The sequence below is a fragment of the Zalophus californianus genome, chromosome 4 (assembly GCF_009762305.2).
Source record: "Zalophus californianus isolate mZalCal1 chromosome 4, mZalCal1.pri.v2, whole genome shotgun sequence".
NCBI classification, from domain to species: Eukaryota; Metazoa; Chordata; class Mammalia; order Carnivora; family Otariidae; genus Zalophus; species Zalophus californianus.
The window spans coordinates 61,709,893-61,735,864 of NC_045598.1; the positions used below are offsets into that span (position 1 = coordinate 61,709,893).

A 25,972-nucleotide genomic window follows, 5' to 3' on the forward strand; every position below is an offset into this window, starting at 1 on the left:
TTCCGTACACCTCCTCTTTCCCAAAACATGCATAGCCCCCCACACATATTGTCAACATTCCCCCCCTCCCGAGTGGTATATTTACAAAGTTGATGAACCTATATTACATGTCATATCACCCAGAGTCCATAGTTTACTTAATGATTCACTCTTGATATTATACGTTCTATGGGGTTGAACAAATTTATCATAGCATGTGTCTATCATTATAGCATCGTACAGGGTGGTTTTACTGCCCTAAAAATTCTCTAAGCTCTATCTATTCCTCCCTTTCTTCTCCCCACCAACCCTGGCAATCACTGATCTTTTTACTGTTTCCATAGTTTTGCCTTTTCCAGAATGTCATATGGTTGGACTTACACAGTATGCAGTCTTTTCAGATTGGCTTATTTCATTTAGTAATATGCAATAAGTTCCCTCCATGTCATTTTATGGCTTGATAGCTCATTTCCTTTTGGCACTGAAATTATTCCTTTGTCTGGATGCACCAAAGTTTATTTATCCATGCAACTACTGAAGAGTATCTTGGTTGCTTCCAAGTTTGAGAAATTGTGAATAAACTTCTATAAACACTCATGTGCAGATTTTTGTGAGGAAATATTTTCAACTCCTTGGGTAAAGACTAAGGAGCACGATTGCTGGATCTTTTGGTAAGAGTCATGTTTCTTTTTGTAAGAAACTGCCAAAGTGGCAGTTTCCAAAGTGGCTGTCCCATTTTGCATTCTCACCAGCAATGAAGGTGACTTCCCATTGCTCCACATCTCACTAGCATTTGGTGTTGAGATGTTCATTTTGGTCCGTTACCACATATGTATGAAATGATTGAATAAATAGATTTGCATGAATTTTCATGCATGTGTAACTACCAGAGGTAGAAATCTCTGTAAGTATAAGCCAGAAATTATGTGGAAGAAATCCTAACATATTTGGAGGAGTAAAACTGCAAGTAAACATTTGCTAGATGTTTTCTATGTTTAAATTTATACATTAAAAACTGCTGTTTGAAAATAAGCATTTCAGATTTCACATGATCCATTCTATGCATCCAATTGCTCAAACAAAAGGAGAAAAGAAAAAGAAAAATTCTAGCAAGACCGCCAGGGGCAGGTGCTGGGATTTGCTTCCATGAAGTGTCTTTCTTTACTTTCACTTTGTTTTTGAGGATAGACACAGGGCTTGAGAAATACTTCAAAGTTTTCTGGCCAGCTATGCTTTGCCAAGCTGTCGTAGCTTTCTCAAAGCTTTCAAAATTATCAAATACCAACACACATCTCCCACACTATTACTTTATCAGGAAAGGACACTGCAAACAGCATCACAACTTTCAGAATTCTTTATCATGTCATAAAGCAGCTGCAGTCAAACTACAGTGCCTCCACTCAAGCTGTAACAAGGCAATGTCGGCATTAAGATGTAACGTTCCACAGATGCCAGTTTTAGCAATAGCTGTAATAAGTGTCAGAGGAAACATTATCACATGGTACCTCTTTCAAGTCAGGAATGTGACTTTTATCAATCTTTGAAAGTAATGATTTGACTTCGAATTTCATGCCACCTTAAAAGGGAAAAAATGGCTCGTTCTTACTTGTACTGTCCAGAATTTTGATGAGTTTTGCTCTTTTCTTATCTTTTGCATATTTTACCTCCATCCATAGTCATCATCAGATACCCATTGGCTTCCAGGTGGAGAGAAATTACTGGGATTTTCTTAAGAGTTCCTATGACATTTAAATGTTCTTCCTGATATTTGAGAACCCCTTACAACACTACCAGCATGGATAATATCTATTGAATATACAGTGCATAAAAAACAAAAACAAAAACAAAAAAGCCACCAACTTCTAATCCCTGAAGATTCAAATACATGAAAAGGATGGTTCATGCTTTTAAGGTGCTTGCAGCTGAGTGGAGGATCCAAAAGTACATATAAGTGATGAAGAGTTAACATTTAATAGTGTTTTGCAAATCACTAAGGTCTTATAGACTTCCTGTTTAATCCTTACCATCACCTGACAAGACAATTCTATTTTTTTTAAACAGATGGGTTTTTTTTTTAAGATTTTATTTATTTGAGAGAGAGAATGAGAGAGAGAGAGAGAGCACATGAGAGGGGGAAGGGTCAGAGGCAGAAGCAGACTGTCCACCGAGCAGGGAGCCCGATGCGGGACTCGACCCCAGGACTCCAGGATCGTGACCTGAGTCGAAGGCAGTCGCTTAACCAACTGAGCCACCCAGGCGCCCCTGACAAGACAATTCTTAAAGAGAATTTAAGGCATCATATTAAGAAATAATTTGAGTAATTTTTTTAAAAGTCTCTAGGCAGAGCTGGACTAGAGTCTAAGTTTTGTTTCTCTATATCCACTGTTCATTCTACTATATTACAGCTGTAAGAGTTTAAACTAGAAAGGAAGATGGTTGTAAAATGAGGAAATTGGTAGAGACTTCACTAGGAGAGGCTACTTAATCTGATTGCTAAGGATAAGAGGACTGACATAACCTGAAAAGCTGGCAAGAGTAAGGACCTAAGTCACGTCATAGCAGTGGGCATTTACTGGATCTTGTCTGGTCCGCTGTGTGGAAGACTACTGCAGGTACTCTTACATGGAACATCCTCCTGGTCACAAAACTCTCTGTGTAGGAACCTTCTGAAAGTTTTCCCAGTTGGGCAAAATCTGAAAAACTAAGAGTAACATGCAAGTCAGGGAAGAAACAAAAGCCCTGGATTGCTTTGCTTTTTAATTTTTTCAGTGTAATGGCTTCTTCTTAGGAAGCTACTCCTCCTAAGAAATGGCTTTTAAATTTGAGGACTAAATTAACCATTTTGAAATATGTAATCATTTATAATCTTTGGAAACATAAAGGGTTAACACATCTTCTAGAAGACCTAATGCCTTAAGGTGATTTCTACCTAAGGTTATTTGTTCTTTTGCTCAATATTTAAAATTGTTCACACATCCCCATTTATGTGTCATAAAGTGAAGATATATATGTATTTATTATTATTTATTATTATGAGGAATATATCATTTGAGCTGTCATCCTCAGTCTTTTGAGAAATCAACTAATTAATTCTCTGATGCTGGCATTTCATTTCCTTTATTTATTTCTCTATTGAGAAAACACTATGTATCAGATGTATGCCACATGAATTTTTTTCACAAGTATTAGTTCATTTAATTTTTATTTTAAAAACTCACAATCCTGGGGCGGGCGGAGCAAGATGGCGGAGGAGTAGGAGACCTGGATTTCGTCTGGTCTCAGGAATTCAGCTGAACAGGGATCAAACCATTCTGAACACCTATGAACTCAACAGGAGACCAAAGAAGAGAGTAGCAACAACTCTCTGAACAGAGAAGCGACCACTTTCTGGAAGGTAGGACGTGCGGAGAAGTGAATCCGAGGCGATATTAGGGAGGATACACGGCGGGGGAGGGGGCCTCCGTCGGCCGCTTTTGGCAAGGGATAGAGCCGCGGAGCACAAAATCGGACCTTTTAGAAGTCGGCTCTGCTGAGGGACGTCGCTGCAGTGACTAAGCGGGGGGTGGAACCCTTGCGGGACAGTGTGGTCTAAGGACCCTGGGGTCACAGAAAGACCGGGGGTGCCTGAGTGCGACAGAGCTCCCAGGTATCGGAGCAGGGAAGCCGGCTGCAGAGACGGAGCCGAGGCGCGGGCTCTCAGCTCGGGGTTGCCATAAACTGTGATCCGCAGCCCAGTCGGGCCACTGCTCTTCCAGCAGGGACCCAACAAGCAGTAGAGCCGGGGAGACTCCCCTTCCTCCCCAGGGAGGAGCGGCGCGGAAGCGCACCGCAGGGATCTGCTGGGTTTGGAGACTCCACACGGGGTCGAGTGCCAGGCATAGAAACGCTCGGTCACAGGCCAGGTGAACATGGAGTGCGGCTGGAGACCGGGGAGACGGGAGTGACTGCTTTTCTCTGGGGGCGCACTGAGGGGCAGGGCCCCGACTTCTCAGCTCCTCCAAGTGGAGATTGGGAGGCCACCATTTTCGCCCTGGTTCTCCAGAGCTGTACCGAGAGCTTGCAGGGAACAAAAGCTCCCGAGAGCAAACCCGAGCAACTTGCTTAGCCCGGACCGACAAGGGCGGGGCAATTCAGCCTCCGGCAAAGACATTTGGGAACCACGGCAACAGGCCCCTCCCCCAGAAGATCAGCACAAACAGCCAGCAAGCCAAGACCAAGTTTACCAATCAAGGAGAACGGGAGAACTCCAGCGCTAGGGGAATACTGCACATAGAATTCATGGCTTTTTTTACCATGATTCATTAGTTTTTCAAAGTTAATATTTTTCATTGTTTTTTTAATTTTTCTTTTTCCCTTTTTCAACCAACATCTTATCAATCCTTTTTTTTTAAAAAAAACATTTTTTATTTTTCATTTTTAGAGTCATATTTTGTCCCTTCATAGTAGTTACCCTTATTTTTGGCATATATATATAAGTTGTTCTCTCTTTAAAATTCTGAGATACAGTTTCTTCTAACAGATCAAAATATACCCTAAATCACTAGTGTATGGCTTTGTTCTAGTCTCCTGCCTGATCACAATCTCTCCCTTTTTTTCTTCCTTTTTTTTTAAATCTTCTTTCTTTTTTCAAACAACTTCTTATCTTATCAATTCCTTTTATAAAATCTTTTATAATTTTCATCTTTACAGTCATCTTCCATCCCTTCATTGTATCAACCCTTATTTTGTAAATATATAAGTCTTTCATCCTTTAAATTTTAGGAGGCACTTTTTTCTAACAGACCAAAATACACCCAAAATCTAGTGTGTGGCACTGATCTATGCACCAGTCTGATCATATTTGATCATACTCTGCTTTTTTTTGTATTGTTCTGTTTTTGTTTTTATCTTTTTGTTTTTTTTTTCTTTTTCTTTCTTTTCTCTTTCTTTTTTCTTTCTTTCCCTTTCTTTTCACCTGGTTTCAGGTCTTTTCTGATTTGTATAGAGTATATTTGCTGGGGATGTTGTTAACCTGTTAGCATTTTGTTCTCTCATTCATCTATTCTCCGCTGGACAAAATGACAAGATGAAAAAAATCACCTCAGCAAAAAGAACAAGAGATAGTACCGTCAGCCAGGGACCTACTCAATACGGACATTAGTGTGATGTCGGACCTAGAGTTCAGAATCATGACTTTAAAGATACTAGCTGGGCTTGAAAAAAGCATGGAAGTTATTAGAGAAACCTTTCTGGAGAAATAAAAGAACTAAAATCTAACCAAGTCGATATCAAAAAGGCTATTAATGAGGTACAATCAAAAATGGAGGCACTAACTGCTAGGATAAATGAGGCAGAAGAGAGAATCAGCGATATAGAAGACCAAATGATGGAAAATAAAGAAGCTGAGAAAAAGAGAGAGAAACAACTACAGGATCACGAGGGCAGAATTCGAGAGATAAGCGATACAATAAGACGAAACAACATTAGAATAATTGGGATCCCAGAAGAAGAAGAAAGAGAGAGAGCGGCAGAAGGTATATTGGAGCAAATAATAGCAGAGAACTTCCCTAATGTGAGGAAAGAAACAGGCATCAAAATCCAGGAGGCACAGAGAACCCCTCTCAAAATCAATAAAAATAGGTCAACACCCCGACATCTAATAGTAAAACTTACGAGTCTCAGAGACAAAGAGAAAACCCTGAAAGCAGCTCAGGAGAAGAGATATGTAACCTACAATGGTAGAAATATTAGATTGGCAACAGACCTATTCACAGAGACAAGGCAGGCCAGAAAGGACTGGCATGATATCTTCAGAGCACTAAACGAGAAAAATATGCAGCCAAGAATACTATATCCAGCTAGGCTCTCATTGAAAATGAAGGAGAGATAAAAAGCTTCCAGGACAAACAAAAACTAAAGGAATGTGCAAACACGAAACCAACCCTCCAAGAAATATTGAAAGGGGTCCTCTAAGCAAAGAGAGAGCCTAAAAGCAGCATAGATCAGAAAGGAACAGAGACAATATACAGTCACAGTCATCTTACAGGCAATACAATGGCACTAAATTCATATCTTTCAATAGTTACCCTGAATGTAATGGGCTGAATACCCCAATCAAAAGACACAGGCTATCGATTGGATTAAAAAACAAGACCCATCAATATGCTGTCTGCAAGAGACTCATTTTAGACCCAAAGACACCCACACATTGAAAGTGAGGGGGTGGAAAACCATTTACCATGCTAATGGAAACAAAAAGAAAGCTGGGGGGGCAATCCTTATATCAGACAAATTAGATTTTAAAACAAAGACTGTAATAGGAGATGAAGAAGGACACTATATCCTACTTAAAGGGTCTATCCAACAAGAAGATCTAACAATTGTAAATATCTATGCCCCTAGCATGGGAGCAGCCAATTATATAAGGCAATTAATAACAAAAGTGAAAAAACACATTGACAACAATACAAAAATAGTGGGGAACTTGAACAACCCCCTGACTGAAATGGACAGATCATCTAAGCAAAAGATCAACAAGGAAATAAAGACGTTACATGACACACTGGACCAAGTGGACTTCACAGACATATTCAGAACATTCCATCCCAAAGCAACGGAATACACATTCTTCTCTAGTGCCCATGGAACATTCTCCAGAATTGATCACATCCTAGGTCACAAATCAGGTCTCAACCGGTACCAAAAGATTGGGATTATTCCCTGCATATTTTCAGACCACAATGCTTTGAAACTAGAACTCAATCACAAGAGGAAAGTCGGAAAGAACTCAAATACGTGGAGGCTAAAGAGCATCCTACTAAAGAATGAATGGGTCAACCAGGAAATAAGAATTTAAAAAATTCATAGAAACCAATGAAAATGAAAACACTACAGTTCAAAATCTTTGGAATACAGCAAAGGCAGTCCTGAGAGGAAAGTATATAGCAATACAAGCCTTTCTCAAGAAACAAGAAAGGTCTCAAATACAGAACCTAACCCTACACCTAAAGGAGCTGGAGAAAGAACAGCAAATAAAGCCTAAACCCAGCAGGAGAAGAGCAATCATAAAGATCAGAGCAGAAATCAATGAACTAGAAACCAAAAGAACAGTAGAACAGACCAACGAAACTAGGAGCTGGTTCTTTGAAAGAATGAACAAGATTGATAAACCCCTGGCCAGACTTATCAAAAAGAAAAGAGAAATGACTCGAATCAACAAAATCCTGAATGAAAGAGGAGAGATCACAACCAACACCAAAGAAATACAAACAATTCTAAGAACATATTATGAGCAACTCTATGCCAGCAAATTAGATACCCTGGAAGAAATGGGTGCATTCCTAGAGATGTATCAACTACCAAAATTGAACCAGGAAGAAATAGAAAACCTGAACAGACCTATAACCATGAAGGAAATTGAAGCAGTCATCAAAAATCTCCCAAGAAACAAAAGCCCAGGGCCAGATGGCTTCCCAGGGGAATTCTATCAGACATTTAAAGAAGAATTAATACCTATTCTCCTGAAACTATTCCAAAAAATAGATATGGAAGGAAAACTCCCAAACTCATTTTATGGGGCCAGCATTACTTTGATCCCAAAACCAGACAAAGACCCCATCGAAAAGGAGAATTACAGACCAGTATCCTTGATGAACATGGATGTAAAAATTCTCACCAAAATACTAGCCAATAGGATCCAACAGTATATTAAAAGGATTATTCACCACAACCAAGTGGGATTTATCCCTGGGCTGCAAGGCTGGTGGTTCAACATCTGCAAATCAATCAACGTGATACAATACATTAACAAAAGAAAGAACAAGAATCATATGATCCTCTCAATAGATGCAGAAAAAGCATTTGACAAAGCAGAGCATCCTTTCTTGATCAAAACTCTTCAGAGTATAGGGATAGAGGGTACATACCTCAATATCATAAAAGCCATCTATGAAAAACCTACAGCGAATATCATTCTCAATGGGGAAAAACTGAGAGCTTTTCCCCTAAGGTCAGGAACGCGGCAGGGATGTCCACTATCACCACTGCTATTCGACATAGTATTAGAAGTCCTAGCCACAGCAATCAGACAACAAAAAGAAATCAAAGGCATCCAACTCGGCAAAGAGGAAGTCAAAGTCTCGCTCTTTCCAGATGATATGATACTTTATGTGGAAAACCCAAAAGACTCCACCCCAAAACTGCTAGAACTCATACAGGAATTCAGTAAAGTGGCAGGATATAAAATCAATGCACAGAAATCAGTGGCATTCCTATACACCAACAACAAGACAGAAGAGAGACAAATCCAGGAGTCGATCCCATTTACAATTGCACCCAAAACCATAAGATACCTAGGAATAAATTTAACCAAAGAGGCAAAGGATCTGTACTCAGAAAACTATAAAATACTCATGAAAGAAATTGAAGAAGACACAAAGAAATGGAAAAACGTTCCATGCTCATGGATTGGAAGAACAAACATTGTGAAGATGTCAGTGCTACCTAGAGCAATCTACACATTCAATGCAATCCCCATCACAATACCATCCACTTTTTTCAAAGAAATGGAAACAAATAATCCTAAAATTTGTATGGAACCAGAAGAGACCCCGAATAGCCAGAGGAATCTTGAAAAAGAAAAGCAAAGCTGGCGGCATCACAATTCCGGACTTCCAGCCCTATTACAAAGCTGTCATCATCAAGACAGTATGGTACTGCCACAAAAACAGACACATAGAACAATGGAACAGAATCGAGAGCCCAGAAATGGACCCTCAACTCTATGGTCAACTAATCTTTGACAAAGCAGGAAAGAATGTCCAATGGAAAAAAGACAATCTCTTCAACAAATGGTGTTGGGAAAATTGGACAGCCACATGCAGAAGAATGAAACTGGAACACTTCCTTATGCCACACACAAAAATAGACTCCAAATGGTTGAAAGACCTAAAAGTGAGACAGGAGTCCATCAAAATCCTAAAGGAGAACACAGGTAGCAACCTCTTCGACCTCAGCCACAGCAACTTCTTCCTAGAAACACTGCCAAAGGCAAGGGAAGCAAGGGCAAAAATGAACTATTGGGATTTCATCAAGATAAAAAGCTTTTGCACAGCAAAAGAAACAGTCCACAAAACCAAAAGACAACTGACAGAATGGGAGAAAATATTTGCAAATGACATATCAGATAAAGGGCTAGGATCCAAAATCTATAAAGAACTTATCAAACTCAACACCCAAAGAACAAATAATCCAATCAAGAAATGGGCTGAAGACATGAACAGACATTTTTCCAAAGAAGACATCCAAATGGCCAACAGACACATGAAAAAGTGCTCAACATCGCTTGGCATCAGGGAAATCCAAATCAAAACCTCAATGAGATACCACCTCACACCCGTCAGAATGGCTAAAATTAAAAGTCAGGAAATGACAGATGTTGGCGGGGATGTGGAGAAAGGGGAACCCTCCTACACTGTTGGTGGGAATGCAAGCTGGTGCAACCACTCTGGAAAACAGTATGGAGGTTCCTCAAACAGTTGAAAATAGAGCTACCGTATGATCCAGCAATTGCACTACCTGGTATTTACCCCAAAGATACAAATGTAGGGATCCGAAGGGGTACGTGCACCCCAATGTGTATAGCAGCAATGTCCACAATAGCCAAACTGTGGAAAGAGCCAAGATGTCCATTGACAGCTGAATAGATAAAGAAGAAGTGGTATATATACACAATGGAATATTATGCAGCCATCAAAAGGAATGAGATCTTGCCATTTGCAAACGACGTGGATGGAACTGGAGGGTGTTATGCTGAGTGAAATAAGTCAATCAGAGAAAGACATGTATCATATGACCTCACTGATATGAGGAATTCTTAATCTCAGGAAACACACTGAGGGTTGCTGGATTGGTGGGGGGTGGGAGGCTTGGGGTGGCTGAGTGATAGACATTGGGGAAGGTATGTGCTCTGGTGAGCACTGTGAATTGTGCAAGACTGTTGAATCACAGACCTGTACCTCTGAAACAAATAATGCAACATATGTTAAGAAAAAAGAAAAAGAAGAAGATAGCAGGAGGGGAAGAATGAAGGGGAGTAAGTCGGACGGGGAGACGAACCATGAGAGACAATGGACTCTGAAAAACAAACTGAGGGTTCTAGAGGGGAGGAGGGTGGGGGGTTGGGTTAGCCTGGTGTTGGGTATTAAAGAGGGCACATTCTGCGTGGAGCACTGGGTGTTATGCACAAACAATGAATCATGGAACACTACATCAAGAAGTAATGATGTAATGTATGGTGATTAACATAACAATAAAAAAATTTTAAAAAAACCTCACAATCCTGAATAAGAGAAATTTGAAGTTCAGTAAATGAATTTCTTCCCCCAAAGTCACTCAGTAGGCTTAATAGCAGAACTGATATTTGAACCTAAGTGCTCTGATTCCCAGTCCTATATTCTTTCCACATTCCACCCACACTCTTTAACCAACTTTCATCACCTTCGAGACACCAGACACTCAAATTGATGTTTGCATTTGTTTCTTTGACTATACAGGGGGTGTGGGTAACATTTACAACTGTTGTTTCCATCATCATAGAGTTAAGTAGAACTACACACAAATCAAAACCAAACTCCTGCCCAAAAAAATCAAAAACCAAAAAAACAAAGCATACTAAATTCTTTAGGAACAAAATGTTCTGCTGTATTGGGTAAGTGCAGAATACAAAGTATCCACAACTTGTTGGATAGCTTATAGACTTCTTTAGAATACTAATCATCTGTCATTTCCATGCTGCACGCAAAGTCTGGGTAGCGATTGGTAAGCATGAACAAAATCACCCAGTATCTTTGGTTTTGTTTCAGCTGGTAGATTCCTGAGTAACCTAGTCACATAAAGCCAACATCATGAAATATGGATGTTGTTGAACTATTTAGTCACATATCACATTTTCTCTTAACACATTCTCATTAGATGTTCTAAACACCATGGAGGCAATTCATGCTTCAGCTTAGCTCCTCCTTCAGCTCCCATAGGTCCTGTCCACCACCACCCCCACTCCCCCACCCTTTTTGTCTCCTTCCTTTGGTCCTGTTTTCTCTTTCCTCTCTGTGTTCAGACTTTTCTCCTTGGTCACTATTTTTTGTGCTTTGTTATACTTACTTTCTTTTAACTTATAGACTTCACTATTTTAACACTCATCCTCTTTGCTTCCATTAAAAACAATATTCAAAACAAATGTTCCCAAATTAATGCAACAGATGAGAAATTCAGTCCATACTTTCCAATTTAACTTTTCTTAAATCACTCTGTGTGGCAACTTCAAAGCATGTGTGGAGGACAGTAAATGAATTTTGAAGCCAACTAGTTGTGGATTCTAATCATAACTCTGACACTTTTACCAAATGGGTGGCCTTAGGAAAATTATTTTAAGCTTCTCAGCCTTAAATACTTAGGTGTAAGATGAAATATTAATATCACCATATAAGGCTACAGTGGAGAGTAAATGAGTTGAGGAATTCAAAGTACCTAGCTGTGTTACCTTAGGGAAGTTACTGAACCTTGCTGCAATTCCATTTATATTCAAAATGATATAATAATTATATCTACTTCATGGGGTTGTGTGATATTGTTAACCATAATTGGTTAACCCACATTGCTTAGAACCATGCCGAGTACATGGTGTGTATAAGTGTTAATTATTATTATTACCTAATGCCTAATACCATGACTAGCAAAGAAGATCTCCTATAGGTAATACTTTCTACAAATGGGATACAAACAAACTTGTTTTTGGATTACTGACTTGTCAAAAGTGGATAAGGGCTCAATGCATAGAAAGCATAACTGGACAGATGCAGAACATACTAGAAAAACAGAATCAATAGGACATGGTGACTGATTTTATGGAGGGGTTAAAGAACAGGGAGGAATCAAGGAAGATTCCCTGGTCCTTATTTGGGTAACTGGATTCATGGTGATAGCCTGCACTTTGGTCAGGAAGAAGTGCTCAGGATTAGATAGTTCAAGGACTAAAGAGTCTATGGCATTGAGCAGCACAGATGTTCATGTTGGAAAAAGGATTTATTGGAGTGGAAGGAAAAAAAGATGAGACTAGTAGATTGAAGAGGAGTTGGTCAGTAAAGAAGTAGAAGAAGTGAGTGTAAGAAAAGCCTTCAAGAACATTGACTATGAAGGGGAGGAGAACAACAGAATGTTGCCCAGAGGATTACTGTGAAAAAAGCAGGATGTTGTATCAGTAGCTATACTGATTATTCACAATCATGATGTTCCTTGAGCTGCTATAATTTGCCAAGTCCTAGAGAGCAAAGGATAAAAAACTCACTTAAGAATAGTTTTGCTCTATCTGGGGAAATAGATATGTGGAAAAAGAAAAAAAAATAACAGAGTGTGAACCAAGTACCAAATGTATGGAACTGAAAATTGTGTTATTGGCATTTAGTCTCAGATTTATTGGTGTGTGCTAGAATATTTGGCTAAGATTTCAAAAAGGAGGCAAGATTTCAACTTGTTCTTGAAGCAAGGCTAGGATTTAGGAGGTCAGGAAAAGCATGGGGGAAGTGAGTAAATGGGGTGAATAGAGCTTCAGACTTATGCATGGCAGTCAGTGATTAGAGGGGTAGAGTGAGAAGTGTTTATTTAGCTCATTTCCTTATCTTTACTGGAAAGGTGGGTTTGTTCTAAAGCTTTTTCTGTGTCCTGCATAATATCTAGCAGTGTGGTGGATGCCAAATAAATATTACCCAGATATTTGTTGGGTAAATGCTGATTATATAGGTAGCTGACAGATAAGAATTTGCCTGGAGTAAGAATAAAATGGGAAAATTAAGGTATTAAGTCTCAGAGAATATATTCAGAGTCACAAATTTGGACCTTTATTAGGAAACATGAAACAACAATTTGACCTGAGTAAATACAGAATTCATTCTATGGAATTTAGGAAAAGTTACAGCTGAATATAATCTCCCCATAAAATCCCCCCCATTGTTCCCAGTTTTTCTTGCCATTTATTCCTCCAGTATCAGGAAGAAATTTTAATTCAATAAGAGTTTATTGATCACCGATTATTTCCCTGGTTCATGGGTCTTACTCCTATGGAATTTATAATCTTATTGGAGACAAGCACTGCGAAAGCCTGGCTAAGAAGAAATCACTGAACAGGATGTTGAAAAATGGGGATATTTATTTAGAGGAAATTGGAAGTGGATTCAAACTTGGAGAAGACAGGATGAACAAAGGGGAGGCAGGAGCTGAGGGTATTGTGGGGACAGTCACAGAGCATTGACAAAGGGTTAGAACTAGAGTAGCCCTAAACCGTCATGGTTGTTAACTTATATTTCTGTGACTAATATTTCTATCCCACGGGGATAGACTATCTAGTGTCTTGAAAAAAACCTACAGCTCCTCTTCTCAGCAACTGAAGAGAAGCTGAATGGTTCAGTGAGTTTTTAAAAAATAGACCCGTTCGTTTCTTTTGAATTTTCAAAGCGTCCTTGATGGAAGGCATGTGGGACTAAGTACATTTTTAACCTGGCCTTTTGCACAAATATGGGCATTTAGTCTCCCTGTGCTAAGAAGAGATAAAGATACCACCGTAAAAGCCATAGCTTCAGATTAGTTCAATAGGTAAACGGTTCCTTTCCTGAGTTACCTACAAATCCCTGCCTCCCAAAGGGCTGCAAACACATTCCCCTGAAACCATGCTTTTTATTTTTTTTAATTTTTTATTGTTATGTTAGTCACCATACATTACATCATTAGTTTTTGATGTAGTGTTCCATGATTCATTGTTTGTGCATAACACCCAGTGCTCCATGCAGAACGTGCCCTCTTTAATACCCATCACCAGGCTAACCCATCCTCCCACCTACCTCCCCTCTAGAACCCTCAGTTTGCTTTTCAGAGTCCATCGTCTCTCATGGTTCGTCTCCCCCTTTGATTTCCCCCCCTTCATTCTTCCCCTCCTGCTAGCTTCTTCTTCTTTTTTTTTTCTTAACATGTATTGCATTATTTGTTTCAGAGATACAGATCTGTGATTCAACAGTCTTGCACAATTCACAGCGTTCACTATAGCACATACCCTCCCCAATGTCTATCACCCAGCCACCCCAAATGGAAGGAAAACTTCCAAACTCGTTTTATGAGGCCACCATTACCTTGATCCCAAAACCAGACAAAGACCCCATCAAAAAGGAGAATTACAGACCAATAACCTTGATAAACATGGATGCAAAAATTCTCACCAAAAAACTAGCCAGTAGGATCCAATAGTACATTAAAAGGATTATTCACCACAGCCAAGTGGGATTTATCCCTGGGCTGCAAGTTTGGTTCAACATCCGCAAATCAATCAACGTGATACAATGCATTAACAAAAGAAAGAACAAGAACCATATGTCCTCTCAATAGATGCAGAAAAAGCATTTGACAAAGTACAGCATCCTTTCTTGATCAAAACTCTTCAGAGTGTAGGGATAGGGGATACATACCTCAATATCATAAAAGCCATCTATGAAAAACCTACAGCGAATATCATTCTCAATGAGGAAAAACTGAGAGTTTTCCCCTTAAGGTCAGGAACACGGCAGGAATGTCCACTATCACTACTGCTATTCAACATAGTATTAGAAGTCCTAGCCTCAGCATCAGACAACAAAAAGAAATAAAAGGCATCCAGATTGGCAAAGAAGTCAAACTCTCATTGTTTGCAGATGATATGATACTTTAGGTGGAAAACCCAAAAGACTCCACCCCAAAGCCATACTTTTTAAACACTCATTGGTGGCTCAGGTTAGAAGGAGACACTCCCTTAGAGGTCGAGCCCTGCAGGAGCATAGCCTCTTCTTGTCAGAGATAGAGCTGCCTCGCCTGCTCTCGCGGAGTTGCCCAGGTCCGAAGCTGCTCTACTTAAGTCACGAAACCTTCTTTGCTGATAAAGCCCAGCTCTCCTCTCAACTGTTATTTTTAAGCTCAGCCCTCCACTGCTCAACACATGTACACCTACTTCAGGGTCTTTAAACAGGAAACTTGGCACACAAAATATCAATTGTGCCTGCCACGCCAAACTCAAAAGATTTTTGTTCTCTTACGTGTTTTTATATATTTGTGTTCTTAATCTCTCCTCTCTCTGGCCTTGTTTCTTTGTCCCCATTAGCATCCAGGATTTAATTTTATCCTGCAGAGATAAAGGGTTAAAACAGACCTTATGTGTTTGACTGTTTATGTTCAGAAGGCACGTTGCCAAAGAAATCAGTTTTGGATCTGGATTCTTAAACATGGGTAGGAAGAGTCCTAGCACACTTTTCGGTAGGAGTCATTGGGGCCCTTAGCATCTATATAACACACTTAACAAAGGCTGGAGACATGCTTAGATCCTCAGAGATCAGGGAAAAGAAGTAGGTGAGGCAGGAAAAATAACAATTAGTCAGGGGCTCAATCAGGTAACCTTGGCAAAAAAACAGTAACAACAACAACAAAAAAGCTCTTCAAATTCTTCCTTTATAGAGTTCAGATTTTGCAGTTTGCATACCTAAGATGCCTCATCATCATACGATTATACCCTGGACATAAGCAAAACTGTAGCCATACCTAGAAACAGCAATTATACTTGCTTGTTGATTCTAGGACACTAACTCGTAGAAACCTCACAATCAATAGCCTGAGTGTGTGTCGTTCGATTTATTCAGTCACTATCACTCTTCCACTTGCATTTCATGGTGTTGAGCAAATAATAAGTGAAGAGTATGGTGTTTTCTTCACCTTACTCTCAATAAATGGGTTTAACCACAATACAAATCTTATAATCCATCTCTTCAATCCCACTGGCAATGGGACAAATCCAATAGCTTTAGAGGTAAGCCTTCAAATACACTTCTACTGACAGAGTGAAGTTTGTTTTAGAAAAAGTCAAGGTTCTACAATCCTTTGCATTCATTGGAGTGTTCTGTTTCCATGGTTTCCGAGAGTTCACTGAAATTAGGCTTTCAGTGTTTAGAAGTTAATGATATGGGGCTTTGGTAAATTCCTTCTCTTACCTATATTATGTTCAAGATCTGTATATTGCTATTCCTGAATGAGTTTGGGGATCTATTTTGCTGTCAATGTGGGTTTTCCCTGACATGCTTTTCTTAAGAACCAATGGTAGATACAAGCTATCTTAAATCAGTATGTATGAAGCCAAATAGGGTTGCTTTCTGGTAGCATGAAAAATAAAATTACAGTTTTCATTTTTAGTGAAGAACTAGCTTCACAGGGATTAATAGGGAAACCTAGGCTTGGGATTCTCTGGCCGTTGTCAAGGAGGGGTACCCTGATGAAATAAAATCCAAAAAAAATAGAGTTCCAGTGGCCTCACTTTTCCGGCAGAAACAACAACAACAAAATCTTCTGATTATGGCAAGAGCCCTGGAACAGTTTATGTTGGGCCCAAAGGTACAAAGATGTCCAGAATATTAGGTGGAGGCTTTATTAGGCTATGAAGCAAACAAAGTACCTGATTTCCTATGTAACCCTACAATTGTTAACCAGGTTTCTGTGTGCAGCCCAAATTGTGAGGGGCCTTCAAGTGGTTGCCGAGGGTACAATCACCACACAACGTACATAATAAGGAAATAACAAATATCTCTGAACCTAAATGTGTTGTCTCCATTGCCTGAGGCTCAAACACAGGATCCCCAGCAGTCACCCCTCATGAAGATACTGAGTTTTTATTTGCTTTTGTTCCCTATGATGTAAGAAGCAGAGATAGAAAGATAAAATCAGAGGAAGAAAAATGTCAAAAAAAAAAAAAAAAAAGAGCACGCGAGAATACATCTGTGACCGCAAGGAGATGATCTACATGACTTGGAAGTATTTTTTTAGGAAAGGGCACAGAGCTCCAAAGTGAGGAGAGTTGAGCTGTGCTGCATTTCAAGGATCTAGGAAGCACTTTATACTTGAAACAAACTGGAAGCAGATGAGGGTACGGGGGTTACATATTGAGAGGTACAGAGCCACATTTAGTTTGGTAGTGGCAAAGGTTGAGAAAGGGTTTTTAAGGGGAGCTTAATAGTAGAGAACAGTGTATTGCCTCGGCTGAAAGTCAAGAAGGTGGTAACTCCCCAGAGGGAGGTCTGGAGCCGAAAAAGAATTCTGGGCCATCAAGTAGTACCACCAGCAAAATGTGGCAGCTGGCAGATCCGGGACTCCTCAGCATCAGGTTTGAATGATTGCTTGTCAGGCAGATCTGTTTGTAAACTAATGACTTTCACAGTGTGATGAGATTCAAAATGAAGCCTAATTGCTTCCACTGATTTAACCCTTGGAATGCTTCCAGGCATGCCAATAGCCATGTGTCTTTAATCATGTAAGTTAATCACCTTCAGGCATTTATCAGAAAACAGTGGCTTATAGCAAGTCTGGGGAGCATTGCTGTTGCGTTATTCGGTTTACACTTCTGAGGCTGTCATCTCTTCAAATAGGACACTGAGAGGTTGGCCATGGTGCCCTTAAACTAGTGTTTGTTAGTAGCAACTGACACAAACAATTACATGGTTCTATAATTCAGAAAAAAATGAATTATTATTTATGTTTCTTTTTTAAGTGACTTAAAAAAAGTCTTAATGGTAGCAGAGTGAGAGTAGCAAGTCACCTTGAACCTTCTAAGGCCATCATGAACTTCAGTCTGGCTCTGGAAGAAAGTCAGAATTGGAAAATGGTCTAATAATCAGGCCAGTCTGATTAATAGTGACAATTAGTATTGGACTATAGTGCATAACCAACTGATTATGAATCATCTGAGCACTTTAGGTAAATTTTCAATATAGGCAATTAAAATGAAAAGACTCATGATGCTTACATAATGACTTCATTAAATTAACTCAGTTCTGAGGTTGGAGTAAAAAAAAAATGTCATAAAGAAAAAGAACCAGCAGAATTTAACTTCCACTCACTTTTGTTTAAAAGAAAACTGGAGAAAATACTTAAAAGATATAAATACACACACACACACACACACACACACACACACCACATTGAAAACAGCTTATTCATTTCTGAAAGTGAACTGTGTTACTCTGGAAGAAAGAACTGAAGGTCCGAGCATGGACTGTGTTCACATTGGATGAAGTAAATCTTGCCTTCAGTTTTATTTTGTATTCTGCTAAGTGCATGCATTGTTAGGGTTAAAAGAACTTTATTGTGGAGTCATCTGTAAGGGACAGACATTTCAAAGAGATAAATAGTTCTGTTACGTAAACAATTGACCCAAATCACGATAAAAGACAAAGCTGGAGGCAACTCCAAACACTGTGGTATCAATGCGGTCAGGAGAACAAAGATTCCTTTAGGTGAAATGCGGTCATTCAATCAAAGCAGCAATAGTTTTATAGAATTGGACAATGGGAGGGGCGCCTGGGTGGCTCAGTTGGTTAAGCGACTGCCTTCGGCTCAGGTCATGATTCTGGAGTCCCAGGATCGAGTCCCGCATCAGGCTCCCTGCTCAGTGGGGAGCCTGCTTCTCCCTCTGACTTCCCCCCCTCATGTGCTCTCTCTCTCTCATTCTCTCTCAAATAAATAAATAAAATCTTAAAAAAAAAAAAAAGAATTAGACAATGGGAATGGAAGGAGAAGAGACTATTTGGGCTAAGAATAAGTTGAAATACTCCATAGTGAAGTCAGTTTCTCCTGTGGGTTTTGATCCAGAAAGTCACATTGCTTCCAAGACTCATCACTTGATACCTACCAAGTACACGGCTTTATCATTTACAAAGGGCATTGTTTGTAAGTTGTACAAACACTCTGTAAGCTAGGTCCTCCATGTATTAATAACAACCAATACCTATTTAGCAGTTCAGAATTTACAAAATTCCATGTATGATTTTTTTTTTAAGACTGTGTTTATTTATTTGAGAGAGAGTGAGCCAGAGAGAGAAGGAGCTGAGGGGGAGGGAGAAGCAGACTCCCCGCTGAGCAGGGTGCCCAACATGCAGCTCCATCCCAGACTCCAGGGTCATGACCTGAGCAGAAGGCAGACGTGTAACTGACTGAACCAACCAGGTGCCCCTCTGTGTATGATCTCTTAACGTTCTTCATTCCTCTCAAAAGTTTTAAAGATGAGAAAGGAAGATTCAAAAAGTTAAAATTATTATTTGTCCAAATTTATGGGACTACTAACAGCAAAAACCAGGTGTTCTGACTCCGGGTCCTTTTCCTACACACTACCTTCTCTTCAACCTATTTCTTAAGATCTTCTCTTCTATTTTAACGATCTTTTCCAGAATTAATTCTCACAGTCACTATATTCTTTTCTAGGTCTCTGACAGTAAAAGCTACTTTACATTCTAGCTTATGTATGATAATGTCTCTTCCTGTCAGTTTGCATTTCATTCCCAATCAGATTGTCATCTCTTTGAAAGCAGGCACTGTGGTTTCTACCTCAGAATGAGGCCTTCACAGCAGGGAGGGTAAACCTGTGCAGATAACCACTGCCATTCCAGCATACCGTTTCTCCTGTAAGGCATGATCACCAAAGACGGCAATAAAGCCCTTTGAGCTACTGATGCTGCAAGGTTGACCTTGGCATACTCATCAGCTAAGCTACTTGCTTTGGAGCTTGAGCCTCACTCAACACAACTAAATTACAAGTCCGCAAATAGTGCGGACTATTAAAACCACACTCATTTGGATGAAAACAACATGTTAAATCCAGAAAAGACAAAAATTACTGTAAAAATGAAGGGCTTGTTGATGTTTATCTCTTGAACTTTCTTGTCTGGCTACAAAACCTACTGCTATCTGGAGAGCATTCCTCAGGAGCATGTCACCCTTAAAGATGTTTCCACACAGCAAATGTGTGTGTGTGTGTACTGCTTATGTGTACATGTGTGTATATTACAACATCTGTTCACCATTGCCCTCCTTCCTTCCTCTGTAACCTAACTCTTCTCATCTCCTGCCCCTTATTTCTCAATCCCTTCCCCCCAGATGGTAGGACTTGTGCTAAAGTGCTAGTTCAATCAATTACTGACAGGTTTGTTCGTCTATCAAATTCAAATCCAAAGGGCCTGACTCACAGGGCTATTTCCACCAAATGTTATATCCATGAAGATGCTCTGTAAAGCGTCATGTGTAACAGAAAACTGCCTCCCCCCAGAATTTTATATAAAAGCAGACAGATAAAAATGAACCTCCTGGGTGGTCTCCTAAGGAAGAAAAAGTCTTAGAATTCCCATCACCTTGTTTCCATTCACTCTTCTGATCCTGATGACACTCTTTGTGTTCCTAGCTGGATTCCCAGGTCAGATTGCAAGTTTCCTGTTCGCAGGGACTGTGCTTCGTTCATCTACATATGACCTATTTAACCAAACCCAGAAGGGAAGAAGGTTAGTGTTTGCCTGCTGTGTCTTTGTGGATCAGAGGTGTATTAGATTTATTTCCATGTAGCTTGTTGACTTCATTCTCATTACCTTATAGTCATACATTGAACACAGAACTTTTTAGCACTAGCTGGCCAGTCTTCCTTCACTCAAGCAGATTTTCTGGAATTTCTGTCTAGACATCAAGCTGGAAGAGTCCTGGCTCCTCAGGGCCTATCTGGGTGATGTGGAAGTCAGCTTCTAAAAAGGGCAAATTTTGGAGCCTGAGAATTGAATGCTGCCTCCACCGCTTACTAGCTGTGATACTGGCCATCTTATGCAACCACTGTGATCCTCAGTTATCCATCCATAGGGTGCATAGGCTAATACCAACCATATAGTGGATCCATGAGGAGTGGAAAAATCAGTGCTTGCCCAAAGGAGGCTCTCATCCAGTATTTACTCCCTTTTTTCTTGACTGCTACCCTCGCTGTTACTGCCCCACAATTTTCACTACTCTCATTCCTCTCAAAACTTGCCATTCAGAACAAATCTCAGTAATAAACTCTTGAAGTTATCACTAATAATAATTGTACCACTTCTGTTGTCTTAACTGACTTCAGCTCTAAGCTCATCCCCTTCCCTAGGTATCCTCAACCCCGATGCTGATGACTCTCTGACCCACCACAAGGGCCACCACAAAGCCTTAGTGCTGTCACTGATTAGCACAGCTTCTCTCAGCTTCACCCCTGCCTATCTCTATTTATTTCACTCCAGATAGGAACTATCACTCAGCACTAACTAAAAAATGAATGGCTGAATCTTAGAGGTAGTTCTAAAAATTAGTTTCCATTGTTACTGAGTGGTTAGAGAAGGAGTGGACAAATCCAAAAGACTACCTTGAAGTAAATAGAAAATTTCATTTTGTTCCAGCCCTTCCTGAAGTTCTGCAGTATTATTTTCATAGCATCCTTTTTGACATTTGGTTCCATTTGCTGCTCTGAACTCAGATAGCCTTGTGTTCCTAAAGTGTCACTTCATCCTTTGTTTCGTGTAATTTGCTATTGTTTGTTAAGAACACAAGAGTTCATGTTCATTTTTTTTTGAGACTTTAGTTATTTGAGAGAGAGAATGAGAGAGAGAGCATGAGAGGGGGGAGGGTCAGAGGGAGAAGCAGACTCCCCGCTGAGCAGGGAGCCCGATGCGGGACTCCATCCCGGGACCCTGGGATCATGACCTAAGCCGAAGGCAGTCGCTTAACCAACTGAGCCACCCAGGCGCCCGAGTTCATGTTCATTTTAGTTTGATAAACATAATAGTTTTTTGTCTAGTGAGTCCAATCTTGCCAAGCAAAACACTGACTTTGAAGTTTCTCAGCCTCCCACTTCAGCCACTACCCTTTTCATAAAAATGCATAGGATTTGGGACACTTGGGTGGCTCAGTCAGTTAAGCCTCTTCCTTTGAATCAGGTCATGATCCCAGGGTTCTAGGATCGAGCCCGGCATCAGGTTCCTTGCTCAGCGGGAAGCCTGCTTCTCCCTCTGCCTGTTGTTCCCCCTTCTTGTGCTCTCTCTCTGTCTCTTTCTCTCTGACAAATAAAATCTTAAGAAAAAAGCATAGGGTTTTTAGTAAGACAATCCCTTCTAATTGGATATGTTATTGCCTTGTGCTTAGGAACTCCAAACTAGAAAACTTGAAGTGTGATGAAGGATGATCCTTGGCTTTCTGTTCCCTTTAGTCTCTATATCTAAGCTATCCCAAGACCTAGACACTTTTTTTCAGATGTTTTGATGTATTAATCCTATCTTGTTTATTTTCCCCTCTTTCTACTTTCTGTACCCAGGGCTTAAAATTATTCTTGAATACTAATCTTTCTGCTTTCAGAGCATCGCCCTTATGCATAAAAATGTGCTATCTCCATGCATCAGGCCTAGAATTCCCTTCCCGGCTTTCATCTTTCCTTGTGATAATCCAACACCACCTTCACTCAGTTTTCCTCCATTATTCTGCAGCATGTACTCCAATTAGGAAGTATAATCTTCCTGTAATTCCTGATGGAAACTATAGGCGTCCCCAGCTCTTGACCTTTCTAAGATCATCCCCCAACTTAGACTTCTTTTCTCCCTTCATCTTCTGCCCCATTTCCTCCTGACTACATCGGCTCACAAACTCTTTGCCTATCTTGTTCACCACTATATTCCAGTATATAGAGAATTTCTTGGTATATGACCAGCATTCAGCCAAATTGTATTTATAGACTTACAGACTTTCCCTCCAGTCCCACTTCAAAAATAATTTCCTTTTTTAACCTACACAATTTTCTTTGAATTCTTACATAACCCACATTCATCTTTATTTTTATCAGCTGATTTTAAGTTCCTTGAAGATGAAATTCATAACTTGCCTCACTTTGCATCTCTCAGAGTATCTTGATAATGTGAGGAAAGTAAATGTCATGCTTGTGGGGATAGGTCCATAACCTAACACAAGAATAATTCATAAAATGCATTTCTCACCTACTGTTTGCCAGTCCCTGTTCTAAGTTCTGAAAGAATGGCCTTCGTGAACTAGAGTCTATGTCTTCACTGTTACTAGTTACCTCTGTAATCTCCATTGATACATGAAGTTCTCTGAGCTTTGGACTCTTCTAGGTACTAAGAGGGTTATGCTAAGTTAGTTCTAATGTCCCTTCCAATTGTAGGATTCTGTGAATTCTAAATATTTATCAGTAGATTGATGAGTGGTATTCAAAAAATACTCATGACTATTTTCTATTTCTTTTATGTGTTCAACAAATGTTTATTGAATGCTTCTATGTAATGCATGTGCTAAAAACAGCAGAGGTACAGCAGTGAGCATAATCCATGCATCCTGAGATATCCTGCTTCTCATACCGTGATGTACTGGGTGCCCAATTTCTTTGATAAAAGGGTAAAATTTTGCTAAACGCTCCACCCCAACTCCAGCTAGCTGCTATAACATCATTCTGAATAATATAAAATATTTACTTTGGAAGAAATTTTCTAAATATTCCATATAGATGTAACTTATCTGAGGGCTTCTCAAGATCCATGATTTTAAGCTATTGCCTGGATGACTACTATTATGGAAAAAGTGAAGGTTTAGTAGTTCTGGGAGCCTTTCCCCATATTGAACTAGAGCAGCAGATCCATTTACAAATCTGTTTTACATGTTGAGATTATACTCCTAAAAATATTTTTTTAATAACCACTGTTCTAGGTAACCAATTGGAATTAAAATAAAATAACAGACAGGATGCTATACATAGAAATGTATGATGATTGGGGAATCCATGCTCAGTATGTGTTTTAATGATATCTCTAAAATGTAACACCCATTATCCCTTGATAGACCAAGGGATTGTGGTATTGAAACTCCCATAAATCCTACAAAGAACCTAGTGGTACAAAATTAGATGCATTTTTCTTGTTGTACTTGAACTTCCAGAGAGCTCCTGATGCTATCAAGTTCTTTATCATGACAGTCATCTCATCACATGTAGCAACTGATAAATTTGTAGTTAAAGAGAGGATTTGGGGATTTTGTTTTGACATCCTTGATTACTTCTACACTGGGTTTTTCCAAGCACAGTGACTTTAAACATAGTCTAGATTTTTGGTAGTTGAAAAGAGGATTAAGTCTATATCACAGAAATAAAAGTCACTAATGATACTAAGGGAGTTCAAAAATAACTTAGTAAATAAAGCTCCAGTCAGCAACAAAAAAGCACTTATGCAAAGGATTCAATATCTTATTCAGGACTTATTCAGGACTAGAAAATAATAGTGTTTTCCTTATATTGATCACGAAGCAAAACAATTAAGGATAGAGCCAATAAAATAAATATAGTATAGCCTATGGACACTAAAAGAAATCCAGTGGAGGATCTCCTAATACTGAAATGACTCATTTACAAGCCAAATGTGAAATGAGCATGAAGAAAGGCATTCAGTAAGAAGCACTCAAAGACAATCTTGAATCATGATATGCTTGTCCCTAAGATATCCCACAACTCATTTCACCAACATGTGGGAGGAACGACCTCTTTTGGGGCTTTCCCAGTCTTGATTTACTTTTTGAAAAGGAAGGACATTGTTAATCTAGCTTGAATTATGGTCTGGAAAGATTTTGATGACCTTTATACCTTTTCTTCCCTAAGAACTTAAAAAGTGGTTTTGCTAGTGTCAGTCTTAAAAAACACTCTTCTTGGGAGCCTGGGTGGCTCAGTTGGTTAAGCAACTGCTTTCGGCCCAGGTCATGATCCTGGAGTCCCGGGATCGAGTCCCACATCAGGCTCCCTGCTCGGCGGGGAGTCTGCTTCTCCCTCTGACCCTCTTCCCTCTCGTGCTCTCTATCTCTCATTCTCTCTCTCTCAAATAAATAAATAAAATCTTTGAAAAAAAAAAAAAAAACACTCTTCTTCCTGGAATTGTAGCTAGAAGATACTGGCCAAGACATTTTCCACAAAGGGTCCTTTTACGGTGTTCACGTCGGGCTCTGACTTGAACTGTCCTTATACCTCGGGTTCCAGCAAGCTGGTTCCCTTGCTCTGACTCTCAGATGCTCAGAGATGCCTTTGACACTGTTACAATTGTATTAGCAACTGAACCTCAAGTATTTGAAAAACTGATCTCCAGCTAATGGGACTTTTTGACAAGTTTAGAAGATCTACACAAAGTTGGATACTTTGTATACTTTGAAAGTTAGATATAAAATGATTTTGTAAATATTCCTTTTGAATTAGCAAAATTCAGAAAATCAGACTCACTAACCTAAGATCTCTGGTCATCTTTTGCAGCTTCTTTATCCTGTGGGTAAACAAATATCATCCTTTTCCTTAAGGCACTGGATTCAGTAATAGTAAAGTTTACTCAAAGTTGTTTTTTGTTTTGTTTTTTTTTTATAGTCATAATATTCTTCTCTGTGAGGATGGGCATGCTGTGGTGGCAGATTTTGGAGGTGAGATTTCCATGAATAATATCCCGAATGACATCAGTCTCTTTCTTCATTCCTAGTTGGTCCCTCATATTGTATGACGAATCTGAAAATGGATTTCACACTGACAGCTATACTTTTCTAAGTCATTCAAATTTCAGTGACCCTGAATCTTAAAAGTATATCATTTATTTTCAGTTTTTCATCTTTGATATCCCCAGCTAAAAGAAAGGAAGTGAACATTTAAATAAGATAGAGGTTTCTTGGGGTTTCAAAATTATAGCTGTGATTTTGACCTTATTTTTAAAGATATTTCCTTTGACATGAATTCGTTTTCTCCTTCCCTCAGAATCAAGATTTCTACAGTCTCTGGACGAAGACAACATGACAAAACAACCTGGGGTTTGCTGCTGCTTGTGTTCCCTATAATTATGAAACAATTAAAATGTGTAAACTCAGCATGAGGTGAAGTGAGATGAGAACAGCTTTAACTGGAAGCATTGTAATTGTCCCAGAGGCAGGATACTGTGTTGTTTTTATTTGCACTAAGCCCTCAAAAGAACACTTTCAAGGCTCTACCAGAAAAATAGATTAGATATATATTTGGAAAAGGCAATGGGCAAAATGATACAGAATTTGTTTCAAATATAACTAAAAAAAGTACATGGCAGGCATGGTTAATTGGCTTTCGGTTTTAGATCTTCTT

The 25,972-nt window shown here is 39.5% G+C and overlaps 1 protein-coding gene across 5 annotated transcripts in view; it reads left to right on the forward strand.

The window, feature by feature from the left end:
- Window positions 1-25,972, forward strand: part of TNNI3K (TNNI3 interacting kinase) — a 315,373-nt gene that overhangs the window by 194,038 nt on the left and 95,363 nt on the right. For all 5 annotated transcript variants that reach the window (XR_003522330.2, XM_027606927.2, XM_027606935.2 and 2 more), the window contains 2 exons: window positions 25,238-25,290; window positions 25,616-25,668. Coding sequence is in view for 4 of the 5 variants with exons in the window: in XM_027606927.2 (XP_027462728.2) it covers window positions 25,238-25,290; window positions 25,616-25,668 (106 nt within the window). In the remaining variant the exon portion in view is untranslated. The remainder of the gene's footprint in view (window positions 1-25,237; window positions 25,291-25,615; window positions 25,669-25,972) is intronic.